The 14,426-nt window shown below is 37.2% G+C and overlaps 1 protein-coding gene across 1 annotated transcript in view; it reads right to left on the bottom strand.

Annotated features, from left to right (window-relative positions):
• LOC112159489 (formin-like protein 13) overlaps positions 1-14,426 on the bottom strand; it is a 60,402-nt gene that overhangs the window by 33,758 nt on the left and 12,218 nt on the right. The window contains exons 9-10 of the mRNA XM_024293589.2: positions 7,638-7,749; positions 6,575-6,665 (exon numbers count right to left, since the gene is read on the bottom strand). Of these exons, the coding sequence (XP_024149357.1) occupies positions 6,575-6,665; positions 7,638-7,749 (203 nt within the window). The remainder of the gene's footprint in view (positions 1-6,574; positions 6,666-7,637; positions 7,750-14,426) is intronic.

Raw genomic sequence — 14,426 nt, 5'->3', positions numbered from 1 at the left:
GCCGCGGCCCGGTGGTTGGGGACCACTGGTCTAGATGACCCCACCCCTACATTGAGCTACCCTCTCATGATAAAGGTGGACAAGACTTCATGTCATTATTCACCAGTAAAGATCAACAATCATCTAAAAAAAAAAGTTCAGATGACCCCACTTTTAATGTAAACAAGCCTAGGAGAGCGAAGGGGTTTAAGGATTACAGAAGGCCCGGCCCTGGGCTGCATGGCGCTATAGGCAAAAACAGAAAATTGAGACTTTAATATGATTTTTCCTGCTGAGATTGCTTTTTGTTTGCAGATATATTTTTTTATTTTTTCTGTTTCAGCAACAACAGCGGCAATAAAACAGCAGATTTATTAATTTCGTCAAACTTAAGGTTATTTTATTTACATTTATTGATTATTATTTCTTCATTTTTACATTAAATGAGTGGTGTGTCAAACTGTAAAAAAAAAAAAAAAAAAAAATTCATATATCATCAGTATGAATTGATACGCCCTACAGCAGGGGTGGCCAACCCTGGTCCTCAGGAGCCTCAACCCTGCCTGTTTTCTAGTTCTCCCTGACCAGCTTCCTGCTGATTAGTTGACGTAAATGATTCCACATCCTGATTGACTGAACACACCTGATTTCAATTGTCAGCATCAATCATTCCAGGGAGAGCTGGAAAAAAGGGAGGGTTGAGGCTCTTGAGGACCAGGGTTGGCCACCCCTGCCCTACAGCAAATGGCGACCTGGGCGGCCGCCTAGGTCGCATATGCCAAGGGCCGGCACTGGGTTACAGTGTGCAAATAATATATTTTTTAGACTTTCCCAGTCACAAAAAAAACTCTCTGAATCAGAAACCCATAACTCATGAAAGGCTTTGAGGCTGAAGGTCTTGTAAAAATTTTAAATGTATAACTCAGCAGGAGAACTGCATCTGCCTATCTGGAGTTATTACTTTAAACGCATTTTTAGAAGTAGAGTTTAGAGGAAAATCATAAACTTCCTGACAGAACTCTAAAGATGTTAGGAAGAAAGGATAGAGCCAAACCTCCAAAAGTGTGCAGAGCGACTGACTGATGGAGGAAACTTTCTCTGCATTGATGAGCAAACGGGTTCGGTATGGATGTGACATCAGAAGGACACCTCATCACGAAGTCAGAGTCCAAGATTCAGTTAAAATTGAGTTCTTTGACCACAATCACCAAAGGTATGTTTGCAGATTTTTTTTATTTTTTTAAAGGCAGTTTTTGATCAAAAGAGAACCTTGTCAACTGTTAAACATGAGGGTCAACTATGCAGCTTTGTGGTTGTGTGGCAGCAAACAGCACACTAAAGGAATCCAGTCATTCTGGAGTTCTAATCTGTTAAAACACACAACATAATCTAATTTTTTTCTCATTTTAAATGTGAAAATATTGCATTCAACATGGATATTATACATTTATAAACATTTTTGTGAGAATTGGAGACTGTTTTTTAAAAAGGTCATTAGGCTAACACAAATGTTGCACATGAGTAATTTAAAAAAAAACAGAAAATAAACTCAAAAGAGAACATTTGATAGTCTTTCAGTCCACACAGCAACAAGGAGACTCACAGAGTAAACTAAAGTTTGAATAAACTTAAAGAAATAGGCAGAATTGTCCACTAGTAATAACTTTTGCTATTGAAAATTAATGTATTGTTTCCTCTAATATGCAATGACCTGCTATCCTGGAAGAAGTCCTCTCGAAGTCAATCTTCGTTTCAAATTTCAAAATGAGAATGAAAACAATAATATCCTGGATTTCCAGGTATTCGGTTGTATCCGCCAGGATTTTTTATTAAAGTGAGGCAAAGCCGCTTTCATTCACAGAGTCAACCCAAAGTGCTGTTCAGTGAAGTCAGCATTACACTTTAAAACCACTTTAAAAAGAGAGAAAAGAAAGTAAAGGTAAAAAATATAATAAAGAAAAGGAATGAATGTTGAGATCTACCAATATGTGCAGAAACTTAAATGTGATCAGACAACAATTACAGTTTAACAATGTGCAGGTGTGACTGAAAGGGAGGGAGAAACAGATGTACAAAGATGTTTTAAAACATGATGTCATTAATGATGTAAATGAGGTGGGAGAACAAAGAAAAGTTTTCCAACCCAGAGCAAACATTCAGTTTAAGCTGTTTGATCTGCACCACTTCCAACAGTTTACAGGTGTGTCGGCGTGAGGAAGCACATCGAAACTCTAATGAAGACCAAGCAAACTCTGGTCCAAAGGTGTGGTAGCATGTGGGGGTTGAAGGTTTTTGGGTCTTTCAGACCCAAGAAAGCTTGCAGAGAGGAGAAGTTGGGTCAAAGTGCATTGTCAGCCTTAAACCCTTCCAAAGAAAATCATGTATTTTGAGTTTTTAACATGTCTGTGTGGCATTTTTCTTATGAAAGAGAACAAATTTAATAAAAAATCATTTAGTTTTTGCATTTCCAATGTTTCCTCCTTTTAAATTTGTCAATCAAACTGTCTTGGACAGACTCTGTCTGAATGAATGATCTTCTTTCCATCAACAGCTCTGCTGCACATGCACTAAACCCTCATCTGTTCCTAGTGTCTAGTTCAGGTTCTGGAGAAGAGAAGATGGTATCTTCACATTGACTGCAGTCAAATGAGCCGCCGTTCACATTTCTGTGGTCAAATCAGTCGTTGCTGGATTTATTGTGTGAGTTTCATACATTAGCTCCAAAAGCCACGCCCCCTCAGAGGAGATTTTGGAAACAGAGGCTTCAGATCAACATGAAAAATGGCTTTTTAAGACATTTAGGCAATAAGATTTTGGTTAAAAATGTCATGATCATAATTAAAACACTACTGGGAACATTTTTAAATAAAAAAAAATCATCATAGAGGGACTTTAAGACACTTCACCCCCACTTGGGCACTGTGGTGCATACACCACCTGTATTTGTGTTGTGAACCAGTGCAGCGATGGCGAGCCTTTTAAGGGCAGATTTCTGGTATGTGCATCCATCTTTGAAAAAAATGTTGTTTATTTTGTAGGAAAAACGCAGACACGCTACATAAGAACGGCTCTAGGAGGACATTATGAAATGGGCGGCACCCACAATTGCTGTACTTCCGGGTAGGAAAAGACTCACTAAAATAACTAATATTTCATAAATAATGTCATTTTTAATGTTCCGAAGGTAAAATATGATCATGGTTATAGTTTACTCTGAAAGGCTTTAGAAAACCATGGTATGACCTCTCTAAAGTCATTTCACCCGCAGTTGAAACAAATATATTGGTATTTCTTTAAGAGGAATGTTTCTGTCTGTTCCATAGAATGCGAGCAGACTTATCGGATACATGGGATTCCAGAAGTTCATAAGGTCATGAACAGATACTAACACCCTGTCTTCTGCAGCCATCAAGCCTGGTATCAGACTCTTCTGTGTCACTTCGCATTATCTATCACGTCTTTATTTAGCCTTGAGACGTTTATGAGATGATGAGGCATGATGACCACGAGTGACCTTTGCTACAAAACAATAATCTGATAAAAGTTTTTGTGAAAACCACTTTCCAAACAAGATTGGAAAGCTAAAGTCAGTGTCCCCCAACTTGCATGTTTCACCCAAGTCAAGATCTTTAGTTAATTTCACTGCTTTTCAACATTAAAATAGACTCACAGATATGAAAGCTGCAACCTTAATAGGCAAATCTGTCATATTGTGTTGCAGGCGTTTTACTGCAGACCTTAAAAACGGTGTTAATAATAAAAATGTGTGATGGATAAAAAAAAGCTATTGGTTACTCTTCTGCAGAAGGACATTTTTCCTGCTCTTGTCATCAAAAAAGAGCTGCTGAAATGCTTTTGAAAACTCGACTCTTCCGAAAACACTGCAACAAAAACCAAATGGTCTTTTACTCCAAAATTAATACATTGATCACAGATTCTTGAATGTTTTCACTGACTGGTCTAATATAGAAGAGAATTCAGATTTTCTTATACAAATATAGGAACTAAACTCAAATCTCAAATTGTTAAACACGAAATGATGCTCTTTGCTGAGTGTAACCATTCCATTTCACTATATTTTGTTCCATTTTGTACATTGGTGTCCCATGCCTGACTAGGTGGACCAACGCACAACTGCTGGAATGCTGTGGATCTCATACAAGGAAATCCAAGGCGATAACAAGATTTATGACATATTGTGTGTTAAAAGATGGGGCAATAAACCAAAAGGAGGCTGCAAACGTGCGCTCTACACCACTGGTCTAGAACCACTGAATGACCACTGACTAGTATTTCTCCAAGAGAGAAATAAAGAAATAAAAGAAATAAAAATCTAAGATCCACATTTTTTCAATTTCAATTAGTCTGATTCAGAAAGAAGTTTTATTTTGTAAAACTAGAAGATTCTCCTCACCACATCTACAGTATCTACTCAATCCTGATGCAGGTCAAGACATTCTCCTCACTAAGTTCGTTTGCTACCTTCTTAAAGTCCCACTCCAACTATAGTTTTTTCGATTGCAAAATTGTTCCCATTGGTCTTTTAATTCTGACTTTACAGTTTTTAGCCACAATCAAAAAGTCTGAGTTGTTTTTTAAGACATACTTTCTACAAAGCAGCAGACGATTATTAGAAATTTGCTTTTGCGTTGTGGGCGGAACTTAGCTAATTTCCCAGCATGCTTTTGTTTACACTCTCTCCCTCTACCGACAAGCATCTCACAAGCTCAAGCTAACATGCATGGATCTATTTGTCTGCAAGTGGAGGATTAAGAATTGTAGCGGGACATTGGTCCGCCTCCAGCTGTAGCTGGGTCATCAGACAGGGCTTTTTCAAGCATCCAGTTTTCATCTGTTCAGTTCCGTTCAGTTCAAAGCATTTATTTCAGACATTGAAGAAATGTAAGTAGAATAACAAATAAGAAAATCATAGAAACAACAAAAGTCTGAAAGGGAGTGAGAAGAAGAAAAAAAAATCTTATAAATTCTTACCCCTGGACATTATATCAATATATTTCTAAGCCCAGTACACCCAAAAGTTAAAGTTCAGTGCCATAGCTAAGAGTACATAATATTACAAATATACATGTAAACACATACAAGTCGTTATTCCACAAACACAATCTCATTTTATAGTCACACATATTTACAACGCTAATGTTTTGTTTTGTTTTGTATTTGTACATAATTGTCAATAATCACAGTTCTGTATTTATACTTAAACTCTTTTATGTTTGGACATTGTTTCAAGCATTTACTGGTTCTGTTCCACAGTTTCACTACACATATTGAAACACAAAACCTTTTTTTATTTGTCCGTGCTTTATGCTGGAAAATTTTATTTTTTTCCTTAAGATTATATTTTTCCTCCTTTTTAATGAATAATCTTTGGATATTGGTTGGTAATAAATTGTTTTCTGTCTTACATATTATTTATTATTTATTATCTGCTCCTGATCCAACACCATTTGAATAAAGAAACACTCCAAAATGCAGTTTTAGTCTTAAAACTGGAAACTTAAAATTAGGAACTCATCAATTGAAGCTTCTTTAAAGACCCACTCCAATGAAACCGTCTTTTTGTGTTTTTTAACATGTTCTTGTACCATTTTTCTCATAGTGGATGACCTATATTAACGAATTTACACTCAAAACTTCTATTTCTTAATTCAAGTTGTGTTCAATCAGAAAACTGGATGCTAGAAAAAGCTCAGAGTAATTCCACAGCTCCTGAAATGGGGATGCTTAAGCCTCCTCTCCCCCTGCATGCAACCTGGCCCGATTACACTTAGGTGTTCGAGACATAATGAGCATTCAACGCTCTACCACTAGACTGATTCAACCTTACTCGTTATTTTTGCGCTGCTAATGTTAGCTTGAGGCTATAAGCTTGTGAGTGAGTGCGAAAACAGAGCTCTAAGCGATGGGGAGGGGGGCGGGTTGTTCTGTGTCAACCACAAACCAGAATTGTATTTCTAATGAACTACTGCTGCTAAAGACAGCAAAAGTTGTTTTTTTAATTTTGGATAAAAACGTCATAATCATGATTAAAAGATCACAAGGAACGATTTTACAGAAGAAAATATAGTTTGATTGGGACTTTAAGTGTTAATAATACCACCTCAGCAAAAAGACCTGCTTTTGTAATGTTTATAATAATAAGTATTGTTATTTAATAATAAGTGAATGGCCGTCCACTCGGATGTTCTCATTTGCCACCAATATTACGTAAAATGTTCCAGCTCCGCCACTGTGGTGTAGCCTCAAAAAACAGGTTGGGTTTCACTTCTCTACAAGATGGACTATAATTATTATGGCTCATATTTTAAACTGAATGAAATAGTTTTTTGTAATGTATGCACATGTTAAAGCCCTTTTTTTCTTTATTGCTTCACTATAAAGTGGCATGGCGTGCGTGTGTGTAGAAAACCATCTCTCCTCGGGCATCAAACTTTAAGTACATGCCAAGTGCAGATCTAGTGCGAAATGTTCCTTAAAGTGTGTTTCCCTTCAGTTTGAATTCAGAGCTGCTTGTCTTACGCTAAAGAACAAAGTTAAACTTGTTAAATTGGAAAGACAAATTTGCACACGTTACCTCCATCATGTACTGATCCACAATGTGAAGCTCTGTAACAGGTCCTTTATAAGATTTGTACATTTCCACATCATCCATGGTGGGGACATACCTTCAACACAAGAGAGGTCACCTAAAATAGAGTTCATTTAAAACTACATTTCAGGCACCAATTCAATCCGTTCTGTCCAAAATGGTTCTTAAAGACTATTTTCAGAATGTATCTATGGGGTAAAACATTCAATATAACTTTCAAAAAGGGGAAAATAGTCGTATTTGAAAAAATAAAACCGAAAGAAACCCATACATTCTGCATAAATATTACATGCTTTCTTCTTGGAGAGTCCCCAGTTCACTCTAAAGCCATTAGATTGATTTCCAGTGGCCTGGAGATGTCATTAAAAGCCAAGCGGTTCTGATAGTCGTCGTCGACTTCTATTAAGGGTTGAGACGCTGACGGGAACAGCGATTTCTGGTACTGGATTTGAACCCCACTTGTCTTAAGTAGGATTTCATCTTCTTGTCACTTCAGCTTTCTGACCTCAAACCAAAGGAACTCACTCCTTGACGAGTCCCGGAGACAGTCTGCGCCGTCGGAGCGGCATCGCTCATTAATACTGCAGCATCTGTTGGGAGTGGTTCTTTCAAGAGTTTATTCCTCAGGCCTGTGCCAGAGCGTATTAAAATATATATTACGTTTTTATAGAATAAATCAAATCCTGCGCGCAGTACATTAGATCACTGGAGCCTTCCAGGAGGTCAACAAGGCGACAGAGAACTGCAGGTAAGAATCAGAAAACATTTTTACCCGCTTTCAGCGATGTATTCCTCAGGGCATGCCAATAGTTTCCATTTCCACAAATAACTGGATATAAAACTTTTATAAGCAAGCTGCTACAAAAAAAAAGTATTTCTCAGTATTTCAGGTACTGAAGGCTGCAGTTTATCAACTAGTTTTTCTTGCTCCACATTGTCTGTTGAGGATTATTATGGAGAAAAACAAGTTCTTTCTGACCAGGGCACTAAGCTTTATTGGTGACACCACAACAAACAAAAACAAAGGAGGATGTTCAGTCCGCCGTACCTTCTCAAAGAGGTGATGTGCTCATCAGACAGACCTCCGTCTCTCTCATCAATGATGAACAGTTTGTCCTTCAGCTCCCACGGCTGTACCGGAAAACTTTTGAGGAAAATGTCTGAAAGAACAATAGATAAGGGAGAAAAAGAATCAAGGCTCTCACTCGTACATAAAAGCTTTTTCTTTGACAGATAGTCTTAATCTCCTGATATAAAATGACTCAAGAAGCATTTCAAAGACAAAAGGGTCCTTTGCTTAATTACTTTCTTCAGAATGCCTTGGGGAAATGCACAAATTTGCATTTATCAAGTCAAAGCTGATGGAATTTTTTTTTTTTTTGTCTTTGCATAATTCAGGAGCTGAGTGAAGCCTTTAACCAAAGTCTTGGAATTTAGACGTTTAGATTACTTGTACATTGTGACTAATAAAAATGAAATCTTTGTAGCCATTAGGATTTATTAAAAATCAATTTTATTCATATTCCTACACCATTAGCCAAATTACTGAAGAAGCCCTTTTTTTCAATGTTTATAAAAAAAATGTTAGTTTTATTTTATTTTTGGGGGAATTATTTAACCTTTGTTTATCCAAGCAAGACAGATGAACCTTTTTGTCACCAGCGATGCTTAAATACACACACACTTTATGATCAACGTAATTCCAGCGACTTTGCACAACGTTTTTATGGTTGAAAAGTTACGATATGTCCAAGAACACGAACGCTGAAGCTAAAGCTCCGGTTCTAAAGGGTTAAGAAAGAAATAGTATTTTCAAGTGTGTCCTGGCAGAAAGAAAGATCTGTAGAGGGAAAAATATGCTTAAAATTATCTTTAAAGCTAGCATGTTTTGGACGTCATTAATGTAGGAAAATCTTTAAAGTCCCCTATGACAATTTTTTAACTAAAAAAAACTTCCCAGTGACAGTTTGATTGGCAGTGATTTAAAAGGAGATACTCAGAAATGTAAAAATTAAAAGATTTCTTAGAAAAATGGCACACACACACGATAGGAAACTCCTAAAACATGATTTTCATCGGAGTGGGACTTTAAGGGTGTTATTAGACTGGAAAAGTATGTTGGTCCGGCCCGAGTCTGGTTAATTTGGTTCTGATCGAGCCCTTAACCTTATGTTCTATCTGTATCCAGACTGCCAGACATTGCTATTCCGAATCAAAGCTTGTAGACAAAACCACATGACTAAAGAGCTCTTCCGTCATTGGCCAGGAGTTACGAGGGCGGGACTTAACAACGTGAAGAAAGAATAACGGAATTGTTGAGAAAACAGAGTGAGAAAAGTGTTAAAGGTTGTTTCAATGAGCCTGCATTCACTCAACCTCATTTCAGTGAGTTGCTGTGTCTTATCGTTGCTCCACTTCTGTTTATATCCCATAATTACCGGGTAAGGTGGCTGTCTTGTTCCAGTTATTCTGTTCCAAGCACGGATCGTATTCAGACTGAGGAAACTCGGAGCGAACTGGAGCTCAGTCTGACTAGAAATGACTAGAGGGCGGTTCCTGGGTCCGCTTAGGTCTATTCAGACTGAAAATGTGTTCCGGATGATCCAGGAAAACACACTCTGGTTCAAACCAAATGTATCCGGTCTGAATACGCCCCAAGTTTGTAGATCCTCAAAACGTTAGCTTGATGACAGCATTTCGCCATGTTATGCTTATGTAAGTTGTAATAAAGTGCAAAAGTTGTGCTGGTTTTTCAACTAATTCTCCCAAATGTAAAAGTTTATTTTGTACTTGTAATGTGTTTTGAAATACCTTCAGTACAGTAGTAAGACATTTGTATTTTATTAGGATTGTGAGGTGTGTTCGTGTTTATGTGAACTTTTTTACTTGACATTTACAGCCTTTTTTCTTGATTGTGTTCAGTTTTGTATTTCTATCCCTGCTCTTCCTTTAAGTGCTACTTTGCTTAGTGTCCTTAAAATGTTCCTACCAGGAAAAAGCATGTATTCATTCACATCTGTTGATTCTATTTACATATCTGTGTTCACTAACAGCCTCTGCTCCCAATTTGTCAATTTCTACATCCATCTCGCTGTAACATTTCTGTTTTTGCTTTTATCTCGTCATTTGTATTTGTCTTTGAAAGGTGCTCATGTATGACATTTGGATCCATTCTTACCCATATGAAACCGTATCTGTCCATGAAAATGACTTTTAATCGTTTTGAGGCCGAGCTAGACATTGAACAAATGAATTACTTTATGAACACTCGTCATTATATTAATGATGTTCAATGAAAGCCATTTTTTTCAGCTGTCTTTAAGTCCTTGACCTCACGTACATTAGATGGATTCTTTAATTACAACCCACAAAGGTTTTTTTTACCTCACATCATTCAACTTAAATAATCAAAACTCTATTTTTTTTTCTATTTCAGCAATAAAAGAGCTCAAAAATGTTTTCAAACTAAATATGACGATCACTCGCTCCGTGTTCGGGCTAATGTAATCCTTTGTTGACAGGCACTCAGACAAACTGGGCATTGCCCTGACAAATGAGGAATGTAATAGAGATGGAGAGCGTGTCCCACTGGGAGCACGGAGCCACAGGTGTACTTTTAATTAGGACTGCGACATTTCCACTCATTAAATAGGAAGCTTGCAGCAGAGCTTTCAAAGTAAATAACCATATTTAACAAACAAGCAACCAAAAAAATAAAAAATCCCCTCCAAAGTGTGTTTTTTCTGTATTCCTGTGAAATGGAATCCAGAAATTCTGTCCTACAGCAGTTCTGGAATGCAAGGACCAAATTGTTTGACAATTCCTTTTTCTTAATGCACCTTGGAGCAAAAACTTGTCCCCTGCCACATAATTAAATTGTTTGATCTAGCGATCTTCTCAAAATTTCACACAAATGGTAAATTGATTCTCCAACCACAGCAAAATGTTTGTTGACCTTTAATCGTTGACGCTACCTTGACTTAAAAAAGGAAAAAAAAAATCACCTATAGAACCAGATACAAATTTAAACTCCTCCCAGTGATTTTGATCTATCCCCTCCTAACTCTTCCAGTTAGCGAATCCACTTGGGGAAAAAAATGTGGGTTTAGAAGTAGTAGATTTTGAACTACGTTAGTGTAGTGACTTCACAAAAGTGCTGTTCCCCTGTGGATCGTACATTTCTTTACAGTAATACTGTGAACATTTAATATGAGAATTATCATTTAAAGCTGAAAAAACAATATGACATTGTAATATGAACATAGTAGGAATGTGGACGTGGTTAACAAAAGAAAAAAACCTTTGTTGCTAAGGAAATCCAAAAATTTCCCTTTGCTGATTCTTCTGAAAATCACATAGACCTGTTTGTCACGCCTAGACGACCACATAAATAAATGGTTGCTAGGGAGATAAACCAATAGAAACTCCACCATTTTAAAAAGTATTCTTTAACAAAAAAAAAAATTTGTTGCTAAGGAAATCCAAAAATTCACTTTTGCCGATTCTCCTAAAAATTACATAGACTTCTTGGTTACCCCTTGGTGACCAGATAATAAAATGGTTGCTATGCAGATTAACCAGTTTACAATCTGTCTTTTTTAAATGTGATTTTAAACAAAAACCTTTGTTGCTAAGGAAATCCAAAAATTTACCTTTGCCGATTCTTCTAAAAATGACATAGACCTATTTGTTACCATTAGGTGACCAAATAATAAAATGGTTGCTATGGAGATAAACCAAAAGAAAATCTACGATTTTGAAAACTTTTTAACAAAAAAAAAAATCTTTGTTGCTAAGGAGATCCAAAAATTAACTTTTGCCAAGTCTTCTAAAACTTACATAGAACTGCTTCTTACCCTTAGGCAACCAAATAATAAAATGGTTACTATGGAGATAAACTAATACAAAATCTGCCATTTAGAAAAGGGATTTTTAATTAAATTTTTATATGCAGCTCTGACACTTGTGGATTGGCAGAAGTGAAGAGTAAGAGGGGGTAGTGACTGCGCATGGCTTTGGATTTTTATAATCACTTCTATTTTAATGCTTTAATTTGGTATTTTTCTGGAATAAAAATTAATCATCAGATTTGATAAGGAAAATTTGAAATGAAATAAATTTTTTTTTCAAAAAGCAAGGTCCCACTAGAGGCCACATTTGCTAACATTCCAGCTAACTTCATAGACACTTCATACTCCAACTTAATTGGAGTACATGTTTACATCTGTTCAGAAGACGTCATCATTATGAATCTAAAAAATAATCTACTGTTTTGAATATGTAACCATCTGATACTGAAATATTTCCAATAATGATTATACGGCTGAAGATACATTCAATTTCCCCCACGTTGACACATCAAATTTAAGCGTAGTGGTGACACAACACCAGGCCAGTCACAACATTAGTATTCCTGCTCATGCGTTCACACACAAGCCTGGTACCTCTGCCTTTCATCTGCTCTGTGGGTGTTTTTTGGCGGAGCAGCATTGTGGTGTACCTCTGCCAACGCATCTGTCCCCGACTGAGTGATGAAACAACACCAGTGGCGAGCCAGCCGGGTGCTGACGCCCCTCCATCGGCTGCTGCTCTCTCATAACTGCTTTGTTTCGGGATTTTTCTTTTTTTCTTAAGAAGCTCAAGGGTTGCTTTAAACTTTCGGTTGTCTGCACTTTTCTTGTTTTCAACTTTGCAAAAACTGAATCTTATTAAAATAAACAGCAAATAAAAATGTCTCATTTTTTTAAAGTTTTTCAATAGAAAAATAGTAAAGTCTTAGTGACTATAAATCATTTTTATTTCCCTGTTGGTGGATTTTTTTACTACTGAGGGGCCTGTTTTTGCAGTGCAAAAGGGACACTCAGCTAAATAAATAACTTCAAACAAGAGCTTACCTATTCACCCTGTGACACCTGTGGGTGAATGTGGTGCTGAGCGTGCGTGCACACTTTGATAGAAGTGTGTCCACAAATACCACCGTGTTGTTAGCAGGAGTGAGGAGTCCAATTATCACATCAACGTTTGTATGTTAATTACTGCTCCTTGTAATGTTGTTGGATCTGAGGTGGAATCTCACCGTCTGCAGAGATCGACCCCCCCCCCACCCCCAACAAAAGAGTGAGAGTTTGCATGCATATCAACTAGCCGCATAATGGGATCAGATGAATAAATATTGTGGCAAAAGAATGAGATATGAGCGGAATAAACTGCACAAATTTAGGCAGGTTTGTGATGATCAACACAGAAGCGCGGTGTGTGTGTGTTTGCATAAGGAATGCCAGTAGATACAGACGGAAAGAGAATGGCCGCATTTGCATATTTGTATTTTGAGTGACAGCCGAATCCCAGGAACGATCGTTATTCTGGTGTAAAAGCCAGAAACTGCGTCTAACCATCTAAGTGTGAAGAGCTAATTAGTCATTACTTCAATTAAGACCAAAATTGCAGCACTTGCCGATTTACTTTGTTAATCTGTGCTTGTACTCGTAATTTCGGGGGTTTTGGGGGGGGTTAACATATGCAGCATGAGTGACGATGCAGTAATATCCACTCCACAGTCAAAGAGGAGGGAAAAAAGTCCAATTAGAACTGCACTGACTCCCTGCAACCTTAACTTTCTAGTAATAAAATTTTAATTGTAAAATTTACTTGATAACATAGGGCTCAGAGGAGCCGAGTTATTCATTTTAAATAAAGTTATTTTAGTTTAAATAACTCATACACGTTTCTTTATTGGTACCGAGCTGAAGCAAATATTTGACTTAAGATGCATAAAAACTTCATTTGTTTATTTCCATTTAGCCAAGAGAAAAGAAATAAAGAACCACTGAGTTGACTAGTTTTTATTCAGTGATTGTTCCTATCTTGGTGAGGTGTGATCTCATTGAATATTATTTTTTATTTAAAAAATGGAAAACTTGCTAGGCAGAGCAAAAGTAACAGGTTCTAAAATAGATCAATAGGTGGGCTGAAAATAATTGTGTTTTTGGTGTTTTTGTGGCATTTTTTGATGATAGAGGACAAATATTAAGAAGGATATCAGAGGAAGTGACTTTGTGTTTTGTGTTCTTTATTTCAGTCAGAGTGATACTGCTGTGTTTGTGGATAGTTGGGGAAAAGGGCCGTAACATAAATTGGGGGCTCGTTCAGGATCTGTTATCCATCTGGATCTATTTATTTTGTTGTTGTTTTTTTAAATGATTTGAGTTTTTAAAAAATTATTTTTGTACTTAGAGGCCCTTTGCCAAGTGAAGTGCAGCACACTGGTTTTGTTTTGCTAACCTTGTGCTTTTGCTAGCATTTGTTGGAGTGGCTAGCATTCATTAGAGTGGCTAGCATTCGTTGGAGCGGCTAGCATTCGTTGGGGTAGCTAACATTCAGTGGCTTAGCTAGCATTCATTGGAGTGGCTAGCGCTCCGTGTTTCTGTGGCTAGCGCCCTGTGTAGACACTCATATTTGGATAAATACTTATTTGGGGGAAGAAGTTTTATTTTGATTAGGGGTTGTAATGGCTGTGGCCGTATTTGGTTTTGTCTTATTTGTACTTTAGGCATACTTATCTGTTTCTGTTTTCCTTTGTCTTCTGCTGCAGTGGGAGTTTTTCTGTCTTTCCTGTTTGCAGATTGGACCCTAAATTGTTTCATTGCATCTGATTGGACGAGGGCCTCCAACAGCAGCATCCAAATAATGTCACGTCATCTGTTGGGACCCCCCACCCCCCCAGGGGGCAGCAGCAGATCCTTCATTTCGTTTGAGGCTTTGGTCATTGTATTTTGGTTATTTTGGTTCTTCTGTAGATTAATTCATAGCTTATTTTCAGCCTGGGTTTGTTTGTGAC

This window comes from Oryzias melastigma, linkage group LG7 (assembly GCF_002922805.2).
Source record: "Oryzias melastigma strain HK-1 linkage group LG7, ASM292280v2, whole genome shotgun sequence".
Classification (NCBI taxonomy): domain Eukaryota; kingdom Metazoa; phylum Chordata; class Actinopteri; order Beloniformes; family Adrianichthyidae; genus Oryzias; species Oryzias melastigma.
The sequence above is the reverse complement of the archived record's forward strand: the minus strand, read 5'-3'. Positions and strand labels throughout refer to the sequence as shown.